This window comes from Oncorhynchus mykiss, chromosome 2 (genome assembly GCF_057628025.1).
Source record: "Oncorhynchus mykiss isolate SJ-2025 chromosome 2, ASM5762802v1, whole genome shotgun sequence".
Taxonomy (NCBI): domain Eukaryota; kingdom Metazoa; phylum Chordata; class Actinopteri; order Salmoniformes; family Salmonidae; genus Oncorhynchus; species Oncorhynchus mykiss.
Window position 1 is genome coordinate 73931840 of NC_143023.1, and position 21643 is coordinate 73953482.

The following is a 21643-nucleotide window of genomic DNA, read 5'->3' on the forward strand; positions in this document are numbered from 1 at the left end:
ATAATCGGTCGACCTCTACTCATTAGCAAATGTCAGTTGGCTTTTGAGAGAGAGAGAGAGACACACACACAGAGACACACACACAGAGACACACACACAGAGACACACACACAGAGACACACACACAGAGACACACACACAGAGAGAGACACACACACACACACACACAGAGACACACACACACACACACACAGAGACACACACAGAGAGAGAGACACACACACACACACAGAGAGAGAGACACACGAGACACACACAGAGAGAGCGAGAGAGAGAGAGAGACACACACACACACACACACACAGAGACAGACAGACAGACAGACAGACAGACAGACAGACAGACACACACACAAGGTGTGCAGAGAGAGAGACACACACACACACACACAGACACACAGACACACAGACACAAAGAGACACACACACACACACACACACAGAGAGCGAGACACACACACACAGAGAGAGAGAGACACACACACACACACACACAGAGAGAGAAACACACACACACAGAGCGAGAAACACACACACACACAGAGAGAGACACACACACACACAGAGAGACACACACACAGAGAGACACAGAGAGAGAGAGAGAGAGAGAGAGAGAGAGAGAGAGAGAGAGAGAGAGAGAGAGAGAGAGAGAGAGAGAGAGAGAGAGACACACACACAGAGAGAGACAGATTGAAGTTGGAGCAGCAGCACGACCAGGTGGACTGGGGACAGCAAGGAGCCAGGTAGTCCTGAGGCATGGTCCTAGGGTTCAGGTCCTCTGAGAGGGAGAATTAGAGGGAGCATACTTAAATTCACACAGGACACCGGATAAGACAGGAGAAATACTCCAGATATAACAGACTGACCCTAGCCCCCCGACACAAACTATTGCAGCATAAATACTCGAGGCTGAGACAGGAGGGGTCGGGAGACACTGTGACCCCGTCCAACGATACCCCCGGACAGGACAAACAGGCAAGATATAACCCAACCCACTTTGCCAAGGCACAGCCCCCAGACCACTAGAGGGATATCTTCAACCACCAACTTACCATCCTGAGACAAGGCCAAGTATAGCCCACGAAGATCTCCCCCATGGCACGAACCCAAGGGGGGCGTGCCAACCCGGACAGGAAGATGACATCAGTGACTCAACCCACTCAAGTGACACAACCCTCCTAGGGACGGCATGGAAGAGCACCAATAAGCCAGTGACCCAGCCCCTGTAATAGGGTTAGAGGCAGAGAATCCCAGTGGAGAGAGGGGAACCGGCCAGGCAGAAACAGCGAGGGCGGTTCGTTGCTCCAGTGCCTTTCCGTTCACCTTCACACTCCTAGGCCAGACTACACTCAATCATAGGACCTACTGAAGAGATGAGTCTTCAATTAAGACTTAAAGGTCAAGACCGAGTCTGCGTCTCTCACATGGGTAGGCAGACTATTCCATAAAAATGGAGCTCTATAGGAGAAAGCCCTGCCTCCAGCTGCTAAGAAATTCTAGGGACAGTAAGGAGGCCTGTGTCTTGTGACCGTAGTATACCTGTAGGTATGTACGCAGGACCAAATCGGAAAGATAGGTAGGAGCAAGCCCATGTAATGCTTTGTAGATTAGCAGTAAAACCTTGAAGTCAGCCCTAGCCTTAGCAGGAAGCCAGTGTAGAGAGGCTAGCACTGGAGTAATATGATCACATTTTTTGCTTTTGCACGCGTTGTTAGCCTAGACTAGATAGCTATGTCTCCTCTCCAACGAAAGTGTATTGCTATTTGAACCAAGCCTCTATTAGCTTGGTTTCTGCTGTTTGACTAAATGAGATGTCCCTTTGATAAAAGCAGTGTATTGCTATGGGTTGCCGGGGGCAGGACTGCAGGGTAGGGGAGGGGTAAGGTGCTCGACAAGGCGAGGGTAAACTAGTTATGATATGTTGTGCCTCTTCACTCATTACAACGTTCCCACTTGCCTGCCCTCCCTAACACCCTCTCCCCCTGTAGCTACGGCAGACACCCCCCTCTCTCCACATCTCCAACAGACACTAGCAGCTCTTGAGTGCTTCTGCTTCCTCTGAACACTAACCAGGTCAGGGCTCTTCTCTTCCCAGATTACACTACAGCACAGCGTTTCCATGGCTGCCTGCGTTGTCATGGGAGTCAACCTCAGATGCTCTAACAACAATGGAGTGGAGTTTGTCTGAAATAGACTATGGTGTCTGTCTGTCTGTCTGTCTGTCTGTCTGTCTGTCTGTCTGTCTGTCTGTCTGTCTGTCTGTCTGTCTGTCTGTCGAGGGACCTGTCTGTCTGTCTGTCTGTCTGTCTGTCGAGGGGTCTGTCTGTCTGTCTGTCTGTCTGTCTGTCTGTCTGTCGAGGGACCTGTCTGTCTGTGGAGGGCCCTGTAATGGAGACCTGGGGGAGATGGTCTAGAGACTGACTGAAAGACTGACTGACCAGCAACTATTCCAGTTCACTTTTGTAGTCCTAGAGCTATAAATTATATTTTGTCCCTTTGAGATCAGCAATCAAGTTATCTTTAGCTGCTAAACGATGCCATTGTAATAGCATCTTTAAACAGAATCCTTAACAGCAGCACCAGTACATTCTGGCAGACAGACAGACTCTTCTGATTAATAAGGCACTAATCCCGTCGTTGGAGTGTAAATACACTTTTTGTCTCTCCCACTTCTAACTGGTTTTCAGTACAATATATATTTATTATATATTGCATTATATTTTTATCTGTTATATTTGTCCTTCTTTGTCTTGATAATTTTTGTTCCCGATGAACTGATGTTATTTAGCACTCTTCAAATAAAAGTTGCCCTTTTTTTTTTTACAGTTCTCCTCACAGCTGCACTTCTTCTTCCAAAAGCCTCACATTCCATATGCTACAGTTTCCTGGAAACGTGTTGAATTGCTGAAATCTGTGATACATTTTTATAGGTACATTTTCTTGGATCGGCCCATATTATTATCTTGGATTTATGAGCAATGATTTTGGTTTGTTCCGAGGATAATTCATCAATGCAAGCCATCTTATGCATGAACATCATTTTCTTCTGGGCACACAGATCCTTGTAATATTGACCACAATGTTATGGAATGGGCAGACATGTTGAGTATTGTTAGGCTATACAACGCTGTACGCAAACCTCATCACTGCAGCTTGATACAATGGAAATAGAAACCTGACTAATGACTGGCTGAAATTATGAAAATAAATGCTCACACTACTAAACCCAGATGGATTCCCTTAATGGTACACAATTACCCGCCTCATTGTGTCTCTCTCAGCAGTGTTCAGAGAATATGACAGTGGTGGTCTGACTCAAGAGAGAAATTGTATAGATATCCTCCTCTGTGGAAATCCCTCTAAGCCCTTGTTTTGGTTCAAGCTCCAGCATTTGTCTTTGCATGGGTAAATCACCGTTACATTTGCCCAAAGCTCTGAGGAAAGAGAGGAGAGAAGGAGGAGAGAGGGAAGGGAAGGAAAGGAGGGGAGAGGGGAGGAAAGGAGGCGAGAGAGAAGGAAATGGCTCACTAGCATGAAGCAGCACTATACTGATCAAATATGATCAAATATTAAAATGTGTTTCTGTATTGAAAGGTAGAGGTAGGACTACTGTATCTTCTCTGATAAGCTAAAACTATAAATCTTGCGTTGCGAATGTATAGCATAGACTCAGTAGTTCATGTCGAGTCTGCAAATGTATTGATTGAAATGTATTTAAATCTTTGGGTTGACTCATAATCCGTAAGGCAGTGATGTCTTCAGAGAATCACTTAGTAGGCATTTATATACAGTACCATATGTTTTCATGGCAAAATGTTCTCCATGTTGTTTATGTTGGACTGGCCAGCTCAGAAGACCTCCACCGTGCAACAATGTGCTGAATATGGAGCTTTCGGCTTAGAGAGGGAGTCAATGATGTGACATGTGGCTGCAGGCAGAGGGTGGGCTTTTGAAGGGGTGTCAAGATAGCGAGAAAGATAGGGAGCTGGCTTTCGCTCTCTTTCTGCAGCCCTCTCCAGAGGTGATGAGAGAGGGTGACAGGACTGGAGGCTGAGCACACACACACACTCCTCCAGCTGCTGCTTTTAGTCCTATGGTTGGATCATTTTTATTTCTTATTATGAGCTCAGGAGGCCAGGCTCTGTCCATCTCTCCTATTGTAGCTCCCCTATAGGGATGGAGTCAGCAGAAAGAGAGCCTGCTAGGCCAGACAATGTTGTTGTCATGGGAGCAGAGAGCACCTGTATACACAAACAAAATAACACAGACATTATTACCATTTTGATGTAAAATTCTTGTCCAGGCAAATCTGTTAATGCTTTCTAGGGGCTCATATTGCAGTAGAACATTCAGTTTGTTAATATTTCTTCTCCTCTTTGTTTTTTTCTCTCCTCAGATGCAAATGAGAGGTCAGCCAAGAGATTCTCTGTGGATGGGGTCTTCAATTATACCTCTCTGCTCCTCAGTAAGGAAGATAACATGCTCTACGTTGGAGCACGAGAGGAGCTCTTCGCCCTCAACCTCTCTGATATCAGCAGAGTCAAGCTACAACGTAATGTAAGTGGGCACGAGTGTGTGTCTGTGTGTTTTGAGAGACATTCAAGAGGTAGCCTATTTTTCAGAAGTAATGGATATTAGACATAGTCATAATTGATACTATTTCTGTGCAATAAACACATTTCATCTGGGAGTATGCTTCAAAACGGATAATCCATCTGCATAATAAAATAAGTATCGACCTGGCATTTGAATGGCACCTGTTAATAATGACCTCATATAGTGGAGGTGGTTTGGGACTTGACCTTCCGCCTGGCCACCACCTCAGCTCACCACAGTAAGTCTAAACATAGTGCAAATCAAAGTAGACACAACAGCCCAGCGGCCCTAGCTGAACGATTGAAACATATTTGTCGTGTTTCTAGAGGTGGTATGTAATACCCTCGGCTCTCAGATACACTTCACAACAGTGTTGTATTGTGGTGTTTCTCTGTGTGCATGAACAGCAACCGTGAGTCAGGGTGAGGATGTGTGGAATTATATAATGTACATGGTTGGTGTATAACATATTTGACAATGTTCTACAGTAATATATATATCTACAGTGGGGAGAACAAGTATTTGAAACACTGACGATTTTGCAAGTTTTCCTACTTACAAAGCATGTCTGTCATTTTTATCATAGGTACACTTCAACTGTGAGAGGCTGAATCTTAAACAAAAATCCAGAAAATCCCATTGTATGATTTTTAAGTAATTAGTTTGCATTTTATTGCATGACATCAGTATTTGATACATCAGAAAAGGAGAACTTAATATTTGTTATAGAAACCTTTGTAATTACAGAGATCATACGTTTCTTGTAGTTCTTGACCAGGTTTGCACACACTGCAGCAGGGATTTTGGCCCACTCCTCCATACAGACCTTCTCCAGATCCTTCAGGTTTCGGGGCTGTTACTGGGCAATACGGACTTTCAGCTCCCTCCAAAGATTTTCTATTGGGTTCAGGTCTGGAGACTGGCTAGGCCACTCCAGGACCTTGAGATGCTTCTTACGGAGCCACTCCTTAGTTGCCCTGGCTGTGTGTTTCGGGGCGCTGTCATGCTGGAAGACCCAGCCACGACCCATCGTCAATGTTCTTACTGAGGGAAGGAGGTTGTTGGCCAAGATCTCGCGCTACATGGCCCCATCCATCCTCCCCTCAATACGGTGCAGTCGTCCTGTCCCCTTTGCAGAAAAGCATCCCCAAAGAATGTTTCCACCTCCATGCTTCACAGTTAGGATGGTGTGCTTGGGGTTGTACTCATCCTTCTTCTTCCTCCAAACACGGCGAGTGGAGTTTAGACCAAAAATCTATATTTTTGTCTCATCAGACCACATGACCTTCTCCCATTCCTCCTCTGGATCATCCAGATGGTCATTGGCAAACTTCAGACGGGCCTGGACATGCGCTGGCTTGAGCAGGGGGACCTTGCGTGCGCTGCAGGATTTTAATCCATGACGGCGTAGTGTGTTACTAATGGTTTTCTTTGAGACTGTGGTCCCAGCTCTCTTCAGGTCATTGACCAGGTCCTGTCGTGTAGTTCTGGGCTGATCCCTCACCTTCCTCATGATCATTGATGCCCCACGAGGCGAGATCTTGCATGGAGCCCCAGGCCGAGGCTGATTGACCGTCATCTTGAACTTCTTCCATTTTCTAATAATTGCGTCAACAGTTGTTGTCGTCTCACCAAGCTGCTTGCCTATTGTCCTGTAGCCCATCCCAGCCGTGTGCAGGTCTACAATTTTATCCCTGATGTCCTTACACAGCTCCCTGGTCTTGGCCATTGTGGATAGGTTGGCGTCTGTTTGATTGAGTGTGTGGACAGGTGTCTTTTATACAGGTAACGAGTTCAAACAGGTGCAGTTAATACAGGTAATGAGTGGAGAACAGGAGGGCTTCTTAAAGACAAAACTAACAGGTCTGTGAGAGCCGGAATTCTTACTAGTTGGTAGGTGATCAAATACTTATGTCATGCAATAAAATGCAAATTAATTACTTAAAAATCATACAATGTGATTTTCTGGATTTTTATTTTAGATTCCGTCTCTAACAGTTGAAGTGTACCTATGATAAAAATGACAGACGTCTACATGCCTTGTAAGTAGGAAACACTGGCGATTTTGCAGGTTATCAAATACTTCTTCTCCCAACTGTATATGTATATGTGTATATGCCATTTAGCAGACGCTTTTATCCAAAGCAGCTTACAGTCATGCGCGTGCAGATTTGACGTATGATTAGTACCGGGTATCAAACCCACTATCCTGACGTTGCAAGCATCATGCTCTACCAACTAAGCTACAGAGGACCACAGCTGTGTTCTTTACAGCTCTGTGCTGTGTCTTTGTAATGTATGTTGACACTTCCCCTCTCCTCTAGCTGACATGGAGCACTCATGAGAGGAAGAGAGATGAGTGCAGTTTCAAGGGCAAAGACCTACAGGTGAGTACATTGCGCTGTATTTGTGGAACTAAAGTGGCAATGTTTACACTTCCATGCCAGTTCTCAAGCTCGTTTTGTGCCGTAGTACTGAAAATGAACTGCCAGTAGCAATGGAAGTTTCCATTGAAGTTGTACATTTCCATTCAGTAGTGATGGCCTGTGTACATTTTTTATAGCCAGACAAATTGCTATGCATCCCATCTAAGCAACCCCTCTGTGATTGTAGAGAAACCTCAATACTGTGGGAAGTACAGTATATTATCAGATGGCAATATTGTATGATTGATTCCTGGTTTGATTGATGGGTTGGGGGACAAAGGCTCATAGACCAGGATCTTGAAGAAGACACTAATCAGTGTTCTGTGGGAGACAGTCACTCAGACATTTGGGACACTGCTAGCAACAGGCATCCCAGGCTATTTGAAAGCAATTAATTCTGGTAATGTGGAAATATGCTTGGAGGGTCACCCAATGAGCTACTCCACTCAACTTGAGGAACTTTCCCTCCAGAATGGTTTGTGGGAACCTCTGAGTCATATTAATGATGCTCTCTCCTCTCCTCTCCTCTCTGTGTCTTTAATGCAGACTGATTGCTTCAATTACATCAAGATTTTACTGCGTGTGAACAGTACCCATCTATACGTGTGTGGAACCTACGCCTTCAGTCCAATCTGTGCATACATAGTAAGTGTGTGTTTGATTTCTTAGCATACAGTTCCACCATGCCTGTGTGCTGTGGAGAGAACCACCATGCCTGTGTGCTGTAGAGAGAACCACCATGCCTGTGTGCTATAGAGAGAACCACCATGCCTGTGTGCTGTAGAGAGAACCACCATGCCTGTGTGCTGTAGAGAGAACCACCATGCCTGTGTGCTGTAGAGAGAACCACCATGCCTGTGTGCTGTAGAGAGAACCACCATGCCTGTGTGCTGTAGAGAGAACCACCATGCCTGTGTGCTGTAGAGAGAACCACCATGCCTGTGTGCTGTAGAGAGAACCACCATGCCTGTGTGCTGTAGAGAGAACCACCATGCCTGTGTGCTGTAGAGAGAACCACCATGCCTGTGTGCTGTAGAGAGAACCACCATGCCTGTGTGCTGTAGAGAGAACCACCATGCCTGTGTGTTGTAGAGAGAACCACCATGCCTGTGTGCTGTAGAGAGAACCACCATGCCTGTGTGCTGTAGAGAGAACCACCATGCCTGTGTGCTGTAGAGAGAACCACCATGCCTGTGTGCTGTAGAGAGAACCACCATGCCTGTGTGCTGTAGAGAGAACCACCATGCCTGTGTGCTGTAGAAAGATGTAATTAGTCATGTAATTCACTCTGTCAATCAAGGTACAGCTTTTCTTCTCTATTTTATAGTATTTCCCCCTGGAGACAGCATTTTATTTCTCCTCAAATCAGTGTATTCCAATTTTACCCCTTACAGATGTTTAGTGAGCATGAGTGGCTCTGAGTTGTATGAAGACGTTTTAGAACAGGAAGTGCATCTTTAAATGTGTTCAGCTGATGGAGCAGGCAGGTCTCTGAGGCCATGCAGAATAACATTGACATTTCCATTTAGAAATATTGACAGTCAAAGAACATCTCAAATCCCCTCTGCAATAATTCAGTATGGGAGAGAAAACATTAAGGGAGGAGGGAAAGTCTCTTGGCAGAACTTTAGGTTGTGAACCAGAATTCCTGAGCGTCTCCTCCTCCCAAGTCTCCCTTCTTATCAAAACCACTGAGTCTCAGCCCACACAAAGAGATATACAGTACTTTATACAGACAGTCATGTCCATCCCTTCTCTAAGCAGCCCTCCTCATCTTCCCCATCACCAGATAATTTCTAAATGGAATCATATAATAACATTTACTTAAATAGAGATACTGTTTATCAAGTGTGTCTCTGTAGCATTGGGTAGTAACAAGCCCTTTTTGCATTGTGACCACACAATGTGACAACCATGTTTCCAAACAACCCTGGTTTGAACCACCCCAAAGGGACCAGCTGCGACCAACCAGTGTTTCCCTCCCCATCATTTGGGCCATAGTGCAGTTGAGAACACTGGCCAGAAGGCAGTGGTCAGTGTAGATTACAGCCCTATATTTCCTCAAGTCTCTCTCTCCGTCCTCTCCAGAACACAGCTGACTTCACTCTGGTGAGGAGCCAGACTGGGGAGATAGTGACAGAGGATGGACGCGGCCGCTGCCCTTTCAACCCTGAGTACAAGTCCACTGCCATCATGGCTGGTAGGTACACTATAGGAGTACACAATACATACTGTATACAATACAATATATACATAAACATAATAGACAACACATTGACATACTTAATTATAGATTCATCAATGATAAAGTTGGAATGTATCTTACAAGAGTTCATTCTTGTGTGTTCCGTACTGTAAACATATTAGGCGACAGCGCTTTGATTTTAGATTCAAGGGTTTGTTATGAGTGACACAGAGGCTCCTTGTCTCCTGGTCCAGATATAGTTTGTCTTCATCTTATCCTTCCTTGCATTATAGATGGAGAGCTGTATGCTGGGACGGTCAGTAATTTCCAAGGAAATGAACCTATTATTTACAAGAGCCTGGGCCAAGGCGCTGCCCTAAAAACAGAAAACTCCTTGAACTGGCTTCAGGGTAAGTTCAGGTCTTCAGGCAGCTAGCTCTCCTGTAGCTGCTTCATGCCATGTTCGAATGTTTGTATACATCGCTGATAAACATGGATAAACAGTTTCCCCCTAAACATACGCAATCAGTATTTGAAGACCTCAGGCTGGACTTGATAAATTAAAATGACCATAGCTCTGAAGAAATATGTGTTCCCATGGTATTTTGTCAATTTCAACATGCAGAAGTTATCAGAATTCCTGTTACAAAATTACTGAATCGCCAAAAGACGTTGTGAATGTAACAGCCAATGTTAGAACACATGGTTCTAGGTTGACATTTCACCCTGTGGTTACGTCGTTGTTCCTCCAGACCCAGCCTTTGTGGGCTCTGCCTACATTCAGGAGAGCCTGCCCAACGGCAACCCGGTGGGCGACGACGATAAGATTTACTTCTTCTTCAGCGAAGCGGGAAAGGAGTTTGAATTCTTTGACAACACCATTGTATCGCGCATCGCTCGCGTGTGTAAGGTGAGTGACGCTTCAACGGAGATGGCCTATCTAAAGTGTCTTTCCCCCTTGAGCAAGGCTCTCAGCAACGCCACACATTTCCACTCCATTTATTGGAAGCTATCAGAGCGGGAGAAGGGTGTGTCAGTTCATGTGTGTGTGCGTACTTCTGTGTGGTGTGTTCATGTGTGTGTGTGAGGTGAGGGATTTAAGGGTGGGAGGGAGTCGTTTTGTTCACAGGTTTGTCTGGGAGGGACACAGGCTTGTGTTACAGAAAGCCATTCCTCCTGTGAGTTCCCTCTGTTTGGGCCCTTCTCTCCACATCTCCTCCTCCACTCCTCCACTCCTCCACTCCTCCACTCCTCCACTCCTCCACTCCACTCTTATCACATTTCAGCGATCATTAGCATTCAGCCTGGATTCACAGCAGACTTAAAATGGCTTCTCCTTTTCCACACCAACCTGCAGACAAAGGTGTGTTGTACTGGAGGAAGCTCTGCAGGATAGACACTAGCTGGCACAGCCACAAAGTCATGAAATCGAACCTTAACCACACTGCTAACCTTATGGCTAACCCTAACATTAAATTAACAAAAATCGATTTTTATTTTTTATGAATTTTTACGATATAGCCGATTTTGACTTTGCCGCTGGCCCATCTAGTGGAAATCGCTCAGCTCGACCTCCAGGACAAGATTCATCCCAGTAAACGTCAACCTGCTCATTAGATAGATGCACTACAAGCAGCTGAAATATTACATTTTATAGTATTTTAACCTAAAAGGAATGGTTTCCAATCAGTCTAAACATGAACCTCATCTACTCTCTGTGACCGAGAATCTCAACCTCAATTTGACAGCATGGTCATGGCCTCTTCTTTACCACAGCTGTAGTATGGCCAATCCATCCAAAGAAAGTGTGAAATACTAGATGACAGTTATATAGTATCCACCCTTCCTTCCAGGCTTTGCATTTCCAGCAGTCAATCTTCAGGGAAAGCTGGCTGCTGATGTGTGTCTTTCAACAGTGCATTTCTTAGCTTTTTAATTGTATAAAGAGATAAGCAGTACCATTGCAGTGCTGCCAGAGTGGACAGAGTGAGGGACACACAGTGAAGGGAGGAGCTGTGTGACTGAGCCCAAGGCTCGTGCAGACAGCACCTTGTCATCCTTCATATAGCAAATGAGCGTAATGAATCTACCAACGCCCATTATCAAACTTAATTAGAAAATATTAACCATGTGGATACGTGAAATAGAGCTCTGCTTTGGGGCCAGCTCACAAGTCATTTTCAATTGCATCTGTGCTTTTTAAATGTAATTCCCTCCTTCACCACATGGGCACTAAACTCATTTAAACAGAGGAATGTTTTTTTGCACTTTAAGAGGCTCCATACGTAGCAGTTCCAATGGAGGGATATTTTTACTCGTTTATATTTTTCAAACGGGTAGTAGACAGGCTGAGACAGCTCCTAGTAATAGAATTTTGACGACTCAAGGTGCCTATCCATTCCAGGCTCTGCAGGCTGAAAGCTGAAAGGCTTCTCTACAGTAACTGTCTATCTGCAGGTGTTTGTCTTGACACTGAGTGACATTCAGATGGACACCAGTCAGTCTGCCACTGTCAGAGTGAGGCTGCAGGACACATCCTTCCTTCTCCTCTGAAATAAAACACAGGGTGGTGGTGGGCAGGTCAGCTGTCAATCACAGGGTAGGTTTGAACTCCGAGTACAGAGTATTTTAGCTCCTGGTTTTTCTTATCCTCACCCCATACAAGCCACTATAGTGTGTATGTTAGGGAGTTCCCCTTTAAAAGCTTTAGGTTTGGGTCGTGCAATACGTGTTGGTGAAACTGTAGAAAGTGTACCAGGGACTTTCTATAAACTAGGGTACCAGTGAGGATTTCCTACAATGTACAACTTGTTACAGCTGTTGATGAGTCCAATGATAATCATTTTTTCATGTCATTACATTAAGATATAAGGAGGGATCATAGCTATATTCAATACAATTCAAGAGTTGATTTAATACCTATGTTTAACCCTTTATCTTGGTTGGTCATGATTCTTGATGAAATCATGTGACATAAACCCTTACTTTTCTGACCTTGCATTTATGGCAGTGTTAGTTGTCATTATATTAAGCATGAATCAGTTAAATTAGACATTGAACTTGAACCCTTTAAGAATCCTGGATCTAGCTGTCAGACAGTTTTTGAATAGAGGAATGCTGTGTAACTACGTAACATTTCGTGTGTCCTTATGTTATGGGGTGAAAACTGTTTTCATGAGCGCACAAATACAAAATATTGTATGACTTGCAAAATGGAATGCTTCCAACAGAAAGAGTCACCTTACCTTGATACTGAAAACCTAAATCGATACCGTCATTAACGTGGTTCTTCAATAATTATGCATAATACTTGTTGGATGCGTATTAGGTGTCCAGCTAATTAGTTATGTTGTGATAGTTTCATACATCATCATCTGATCCTGGAAGGAATTTTCCAAATGTTTCATGTTTCATGCTCTATTTTCAGCTGGCATTAATGCGACGCTAGTTTCAAACGCACATTAGTTTGCAATTTTGTCATGTAAAAACTGGCGCACTGGCATTTTTCCGCCCTAACGCCAGGTTCGGCAATTTACCTGTCTTTTATCAGCTCGCTTGCGCTCAGATGGGCGGGGTAGAAATATTTGAGGTGTGTCCTTAAAAACATGTCCCAAAGTGCTAATTTCAGGAAAGGGATATTTAAGACCAACCAAAAAAGGATTTAATTATTTTATTTTACCTTTATTTAACTAGGCAAGTTCTTATTTACAATGACGGCCTACCAAAAGGCCTCCTGCGGGGACGAGGGCTGGGATGAAAAATAAAAAATAAATAAAACATAAATATAGGACAAAACACACATCACGGCAAGAAAGACAACACAACACTACATAAAGAGAGACCTAAGACAACAACATAGCATGGCAGCAACAGAAGACAACACAGCATGGTAGCAACACCACATGACAATAGCATAGTAGCAACACAACATGGCAGAGGCACAACATGGTAGCAGCACAAAACATGGTACAAACATTATTGGGCAGAGACAGAACAAAGGGCAATAAGGTAGAGACCACAATACATCACACAAAGCAGCCACAACTGTCAGTAAGAGTGTTCATGATTGAGTCTTTGATTGAAGAGATTGAGATAACTGTCCAGTTTGAGTGTTTGTTGCAGCTCGTTCCAGTCGCTAGTTGCAGCGATGAGTGACCCAGGGATGTGTGTGCTTTGGGGACCTTTAACAGAATGTCTTAGCGGTAGTGCAGTTGGTTATGCCATGAATTTTGACAGCCGAAACGCAGCCTACCAAACTAGCACCTTGGATCTGGGCCGATTCCGGCTGAGAGTCGGGGCATTTGGCTGAGAGTCGGACTCGGCCGACGTCATGTGGCCCGAGTCTGGGCCGCCTTAGGCAGTATTACTTATGGCTAGGATGCGGGGATTGAAATCGGGCTGATTCTGGTGTGAGTTATCTGGCCCACATGTATTACTTGGGGCTCAGGCCGATTGGGGCGACTCTCTGGCAGATGATCACACTGGCCGCTTTATATAAAAAACATTTCATGATTTATTTTTCCATATTTTCTCATTGTTTCTGTGATCCAAAAATACAATTAACATTTAAATGAAATTCTTTAAGAATCCTGCACAGTATTTTAGTATTTTCATACTTTGTGCAAGGCAATTGTTAAGCATTAAAAATGTTGTAGATGGAGCTTCCCGAGTGCCGCAGTGGTCTATATGGGGCTTTGGCTTATTTTTGTCAAGACTGTCGATAAACGGATTGGCTCCTGAGAAATCATAATCATTAAAGCTTTATTCAAATATAGCATTTTTGAGGAGTAAAACAGTGGGCTGACATTCCCTTTTTATGTATGCATCGTAGGCAGGCCCACAATTTTAGCCATGCAGGTCCCTTTTTGGCCGTGCGTAAAACCCCCTCCATGATGGAAGCTACGTGTCCATGCCCATCATGAAACCAGCGATGAGAACCTTGGTGAACACCGTTGAACCTCGTGACGCGTAAAACTGGCTTGTTTTACGTTTCATATGTTCAAAACACAAGCCCTGCCTTAGGCCTACTATTTATTTTATTTAACCTTTATTTAACCAGGTAGGTAATTTAACCTTTATTTAACCAGGTAGGTAATTTAACCTTTATTTATCCAGGTAGGTAATTTTACCTTTATTTAACCAGGTAGGTAATTTAACCTTTACTTAACCAGGTAGGTAATTTAACCTTTATTTAACCAGGTAGGTAATTTAACCTTTATTTAACCAGGTAGGTAATTTAACCTTTATTTAACCAGGTAGGTAATTTAACCTTTATTTATCCAGGTAGGTAATTTTACCTTTATTTAACCAGGTAGGTAATTTAACCTTTATTTAACCAGTTAGGTAATTTAACCTTTATTTAACCATGTAGGCCAGTTGAAACCAAGTTCTCATTTACAACTGCGACCTGTCCAAAATAAAGCAAAGCAGTGCGACAAAAACAACAACAACACAAAGTTACACATGGGATAAACAAACGTACAGTCAATAACACAATAGAAAATCTGTATACATTGTGTGCAAATTAAGTAAGGAGGTAAGGCAGTAAATAGGCCATAGTCGCGAAGTAATTACAATTGAGCAATTAACACTGGAGTGATAGATGTGCAGATGAGGATGTGCAAGTAGAGATACTGGTGTGCAAAAGAGCAGAAAAACACATTTTGGGATGAGGTAGGTAGTAGGTTGGATGGGCTATTTACAGATTGGCTGTGTAGAGCTGCAGCGATCGGTAAGTTGCTCTGACAGCCGATGCTTGAAGTTAATGAGGAAGATATGAGTCTCCAACTTCAGTGATTTTTGCAATTCGTTCCAGTCATTGGCAGCAGAGAACTGGAAGGAAAGGTGGACAAAACGGATTGCACTGTGATAGACTGCATCCAATTTGCTGAGTAGAGTGTTTGAGGCTATTTTGTAAATGACATCGCCGAAGTCAAGGATCGGCATGATATTCAGTTTTACGAGGGTATGTCCAGCATCATGAGTGAAGGAGGCTTTGTTGCGAAATAGGAAGCCAATTCTAGATTTAATTTTGAATTGGAGATGATTAATATGAGTCTGGAAGGAGAGTTTACAGTCTAACCCAGAAACCTAGGTATTTATAGTTGTCCACATATTCTAAGTCAGAACCGTCAGGAGTAGTAGTGATGCTAGGTGGGCGGGTGCGGGCAGCTATTGGTTGAAGAGCATGCATTTAGTTTTACTAGCGTTTAAGAGCAGTTGGAGGCCACGAAAGGAGTGTTGTATGGCATCGAAGCTCATTTGGAGGATTGTTAACACAGTGTCCAAAGAAGGGCTAGATGTATAGAGAATGGTGTCGTCTGCATAGAGGTGGATCAAAGAATCACCCGCAGCAAGAGCAACATCATTGATATATACAGAGAAAAGAGTTGGCCCGAGAATTGAACCCTGTGGCAGCCCCATAGAGACTGCCAGAGGTCCGGACAACAGGCCCTCCGATTTGACACTGAACTCTATCTGAGAAGTAGTTAGTGAACCAGGCGAGGCAGTCATTAGAGAAACCAAGGCTGTTGAGTCTGCCGATAAGAATACAGTGATTGACAGAGTCGAAAACTTTGGCCAGGTTGATGAAGACGGCTGCACGGTACTGTTTTTAATTGATGGTGGCTATAATATCATTTAGGACCTTGAGTGAGGTGCACCCATGATCAGCTCGGAAACTTGATTGCATAGCGGAGAAGGTTCGGTGGGATTCGAAATGGTCGGTGATCTGTTTGTTCACTTGGCTTTCGAAGACTTTAGAAAGGCAGGGCAGGATGGATATAGGTCTGTAACAGTTTGGGTCTAGAGTGTCTCCCCCTTTGAAGAGGGGGATGACCGCGGCCACTTTCCAATCTTTAGGAATCTCAGACGATACGAAAGAGAGGTTGAACAAACTAGTAATAGGGGTTAAGACAATGCCGGTGGATGATTTTAAGAAGAGAGTGTCCAGATTTTCAAACCTAGCTGATTTATAGGGGTCCAGATTCTGCAGCTCTTTCAGAACATCAGCTGTCTGGATTTTGGTGAAGGAGAGGCGGGGCTTGGGCCAGTTGCTGCGATCGGTGCGGAGCTGTTAGCCCCCTTCATAAAAGGGGGAAACGGAGCGGTCTTCTGGTCAGACTCCGGAGACGGGCACATCGTGCACCACTCCCTAGCATTCTTCTCGCCAATGTCCAGTCTCTTGACAACAAGGTTGATGAAATCCGAGCAAGGGTAACATTCCAGAGGGACATCAGAGACTGTAACGTTCTTTGCTTCACGAAAACATGGCTCACTGGAGAGACGCTATCGGAGTCGGTGCAGCCAGCTGGTTTCTCCACGCATCACGCAGACAGAAACAAACATATTTCTGGTAAGAAGAGGGGCGGGGCGTATGCTTCATGGTTAACGTGACGTGGTGTGATCATAACAACAACTCAAGTCCTTCTGTTCACCTGATTTAGAATTCCTCACAATCAAATGTCGACCGCATTATCTACTAAGGGAATTCTCTTCGAATATAATCACAGCCGTATATATTCCCCCCCAAGCAGACACATCGATGGCTCTGAACGAACTTTATTTGACTCTTTGCAAACTGGAATCCATTTATCCGGAGGCTGCATTCATTGTAGCTGGGGATTTTAACAAGGCGAATCTAAAAACAAGACTCCCTAAATTTTATCAGCATATCGATTGCGCAACCAGGGCTGGAAAAACCTTGAATCATTGCTATTCTAACTTCCGCGACGCATATAAGGCCCTGCCCCGCTCTCCTTTCGGAAAAGCTGACCACGACTCCATTTTGTTGATCCCTGCCTACAGACAGAAACTAAAACAAGAAGCTCCCGCGCTGAGGTCTGTTCAACGCTGGTCCGACCAATCTGATTCCACACTCCAAGACTGCTTCCATCACGTGGACTGGGATATGTTTCGTATTGCGTCAGACAACAACATTGACGAATACGCTGATTCGGTGAGCGAGTTCATTAGAACGTGCGTTGAAGATGTCGTTCCCATAGCAATGATTAAAACATTCCCAAACCAGAAACCGTGGATTGATGGCAGCATTCGCGTGAAACTGAAAGCGCGAACCACTGCTTTTAATCAGGGCAAGGTGACCGGAAACATGACCGAATACAAACAGTGTAACTATTCCCTCCGCAAGGCAATCAAACAAGCTAAGCGTCAGTATAGAGACAAAGTAGAATCTCAATTCAACGGCTCAGACACAAGAGGTATGTGGCAGGGTCTACAGTCAATCACGGATTACAAAAAGAAAACCAGCCCCCTCACGGACCAGGATGTCTTGCTCCCAGGCAGAGTAAATCACTTTTTTGCCCGCTTTGAGGCCAATACAGTGCCACTGACACGGCCCGCAACTAAAACATGCGGACTCTCCTTCACTGCAGCCGACGTGAGGAAAACATTTAAACGTGTCAACCCTCGCAAGGCTGCAGGTCCAGACGGCATCCCCAGCCGCGCCCTCAGAGCATGCGCAGACCAGCTGGCTGGTGTGTTTACGGACATATTCAATCAATCCCTATCCCAGTCTGTTGTTCCCACATGCTTCAAGAGGGCCACCATTGTTCCTGTTCCCAAGAAAGCTAAGGTAACTGAGCTAAACGACTACTGCCCCGTAGCACTCACTTCCGTCATCATGAAGTGCTTTGAGAGACTAGTCAAGGACCATATCACCTCCACCCTACCTGACACCCTAGACCCACTCCAATTTGCTTACCGCCCAAATAGGTCCACAGACAATGCAATCTCAACCACACTGCACACTGGACTGCCCTAACCCATCTGGACAAGAGGAATACCTATGTGAGAATGCTGTTCATCGACTACAGCTCGGCATTTAACACCATAGTGCCCTCCAAGCTCGTCATCAAGTGAATTGGTCCACCCACACAGACAGCATTGTGAAGAAGGCGCAGCAGCGCCTCTTCAACCTCAGGAGGCTGAAGAAATTCGGCTTGTCACCAAAAGCACTCACAAACTTCTACAGATGCACAATCGAGAGCATCCTGTCGGGCTGTATCACCGCCTGGTACGGCAACTGCTCCGCCCACAACCGTAAGGCTCTCCAGAGGGTAGTGAGGTCTGCACAACGCATCACCGGGGGCAAACTACCTGACCTCCAGGACACCTACACCACCCGATGTCACAGGAAGGCCATAAAGATCATCAAGGAAAACAACCACCCGAGCCACTGCCTGTTCACCCCGCTATCACCCAGAAGGTGAGGTCAGTACAGGTGCATCAAAGCTGGGACCGAGAGACTGAAAAACAGCTTCTATCTCAAGGCCATCAGACTGTTAAACAGCCACCACTAACATTGAGTGGCTGCTGGCAACACACTGACTCAACTCCAGCCACTTTAATAATGGGAATTGATGGGAAATGATGTAAAATATATCACTAGCCACTTTAAACAATGCTACCTAATATAATGTTACATACCCTACATTATTCATCTCATATGTATACGTATATACTGTACTCTATATCATCTACTGTATCTTGCCTATGCCGCTCTGTACCATCACTCATTCATATATCTTTATGTACATATTCTTTATCCCCTTACACTTGTGTCTATAAGGTAGTAGTTTTGGAATTGTTAGGTAGATTACTTGTTGGTTATTACTGCATTGTCGGAACTAGAAGCACAAGCATTTCACTACACTCGCATTAACATCTGCTAACCATGTGTATGTGATAAATAACATTTTATTTGATTTGGATTGGGGTAGCCAGGTGGAAAGTGTGGCCAGCCGTAGAGAAATACTTATTGAAATTCTTTATTATCGTGGATTTATCGGTGGTGACAGTGTTTCCAAGCCTCAGTAGAGTGGGCAGCTGAGAGGAGGTGCTCTCATTCTCCATGGACTTTACAGCAGCATACCACCCTGCATACCACTGCTGACTTGCTTCTGACGCTAAGCAGGGTTGGTCCTGGTCAGTTCCTGGATGGGAGACCAGATGCTGCTGGAAGTGGTGTTGGAGGGCCAGTGGGAGGCACTCTTGCCTCTGGTCTAAAAAATATCCCAATCCCCTAGGGCAGTGATTGTGGGCACTACCCTGTGTAGGGTGCCGTCTTTCGGATGGGACGTTAAACGGGTGTCCTGACTCTCTGAGGTCATTAAAGATCCCATGGCACTTATCATAAGAGTAGGGGTGTTAACCCCGGTGTCAGGGCTAAATTCCCAATCTGGCCCTCAAACCATCACGGTCACCTAATAATCCCCAGTTTACAGTTGGCTCATTCATCCCACTCCTCTCCTCTGTAACTATTCCCCAGGTCGTTGCTGCAAATGAGAACATATTCTCAGTCAACTTACCTGGTAAAATAACGGATAAATAAAAATAAAAGTGTCCCAAAACTTTTTGGAATTAGTGCTGCAGGATGCAAATTTCTGTTTGAAAAAGCTAGCTTTCCTAACTGACTGTGTATGGGGACTATTCGAAGCTAGTGCAGTGCGCCACAGGATGTTTTTGTGCTGGTCAAGGGCAGTCAAGTCTGGAGTGAACCAAGGGCTATATCTGTTCTTAGTTCTACATTTTTTGAAAGGGGCATGCTTATGTAAGATGGTGAGTAAGGCACTTTTGAAGAACAACCAGGCATCATCTACTGATGGGATGAGGACAATATCCTGCCAGGATACTGTCAGGTCGATTAGAAAGGCCTGCTCACAGAAGTGTTTTAGGGAGAGCGTTTGAAGTGAGGAGGGGTGGTCGTTTGATCGCGGACCCATAACGGACGCAGGCAATGAGGCAGTGATTGCTGAGATGCTGGTTGAAAACAGCAGAGGTGTATTTGGAGGGCAAGTTGGTCAGGATGATATCTATGAGGGTGCCCATGTTTATGGATTTGGGGTTGTACCTGGTAGGTTCTTTGATGATTTGTGTGAGATTGAGGGCATCTAGCTTGGATTGTAGGATGGCCGGGGTGTTAAGCATATCCCAGTTTAGGTCACCTAACAGTACGAACTCTGACGATAGATGGGGGCAATCAATTCACATTTGGTGTCCAGGGCACAGCTGGGAGCTGAGGGGGGTTTATAAAAAGCGGCAACAGTGAGAGACTTGTTTCTGGAGAGATGGATTTTTAAAAGTAGTAGCTCGAACTCTTTGGGCATAGACCTGGATAATAGGACAAAACTCTGCAGGCTATCTCTACAGTAGATTGCAACTCCACCCCCCTTTTAGCAGTTCTATCTTGATGGAAAATGTTGTAATTGGGGATGGACATTTCAGGCCTTCACAAGCCTTCAGGCCTTCACAAGATTTCTGGCTCTCACAGACCTGTAACTTCTTCTTTAAGAGGCTCCTCTGTCCTCCACTCGTTACCTGTATTAATGTTACCTGTTTGAACTTGTTATCAGTATAAAAGACACCTGTCCACAACCTCAAACAGTCACACTCCAAACTCCACTATGGCCAAGACCAAAGCACTGTCAAAGGACACCAGAAGCAAAATTGTAGACCTGCACCAGGCTGGGAAGACTGAATCTGCAATAGGTAAGCAGCTTGGTTTGAAGAAATCAACTGTGGGAGCAATTATTAGGAAATGGAAGACATACAAGACCACTGATAATCTCCCTCGATCTGGGGCTACACGCAAGATCTCACCCCGTGGGGTCAAAATGATCACAAGAACGGTGAGCAAAAATCCCAGAACCACACGGGGGGACCTAGTGAATGACCTGCAGAGAGCTGGGACCAAAGTAACAAAGCCTACCATCAGTAACACACTACGCCGCCAAGGACTCAAATCCTGCAGTGCCAGACGTGTCCCCCTGCTTAAGCCAGTACATGTCCAGGCCCGTCTGAAGTTTGCTAAAGATCATTTGAATGATCCAGAAGAAGATTGGGAGAATGTCATATGGTCAGATGAAACCAAAATATAACTTTTTGGTAAAAACTCAACTCGTCGTGTTTGGAGGACAAAGAATGCTGAGTTGCATCCAAAGAACACCATACCTACTGTGAAGCATGGGGGTGGAAACATCATGCTTTGGGGCTGTTTTTCTGCAAAGGGACCAGGACTGATCCGTGTAAAGGAAAGAATGAATGGGGCCATGTATCGTGATATTTTGAGTGAAAACCTCCTTCCATCAGCAAGGGCATTGAAGATAAAACGTGACTGGGTCTTTCAGCATGACAATGATTCCAAACACACCGCCCGGGCAACGAAGGAGTGGCTTCGTAAGAAGCATTTCAAGGTCCTGGAGTGGCCTAGCCAGTCTCCAGATCTCAACCCCATAAAAAATCTTTGGAGGGAGTTGAAAGTCCATGTTGCCCAGCAAACAGCCCCAAAACATCACTGCTCTAGAGGAGATCTGCATGGAGGAATGGGCCAAAATACCAGCAACAGTGTGTGAAAACCTTGTGAAGACTTACAGAAAACGTTTGACCTCTGTCATTGCCAACAAAGGGTATATAACAAA

General features: G+C 44.8%; 1 protein-coding gene across 3 annotated transcripts in view; it reads left to right on the top strand.

The window, feature by feature from the left end:
* Nucleotides 1-21643, top strand: part of LOC110495946 (semaphorin-4B) — a 102475-nt gene that overhangs the window by 68807 nt on the left and 12025 nt on the right. For all 3 annotated transcript variants that reach the window (XM_021571502.3, XM_021571494.3, XM_021571509.3), the window contains 6 exons: nt 4396-4556; nt 6920-6982; nt 7568-7666; nt 9110-9221; nt 9500-9616; nt 9959-10116. In XM_021571502.3, coding sequence (XP_021427177.3) covers nt 4396-4556; nt 6920-6982; nt 7568-7666; nt 9110-9221; nt 9500-9616; nt 9959-10116 — 710 coding nt within the window. The remainder of the gene's footprint in view (nt 1-4395; nt 4557-6919; nt 6983-7567; nt 7667-9109; nt 9222-9499; nt 9617-9958; nt 10117-21643) is intronic.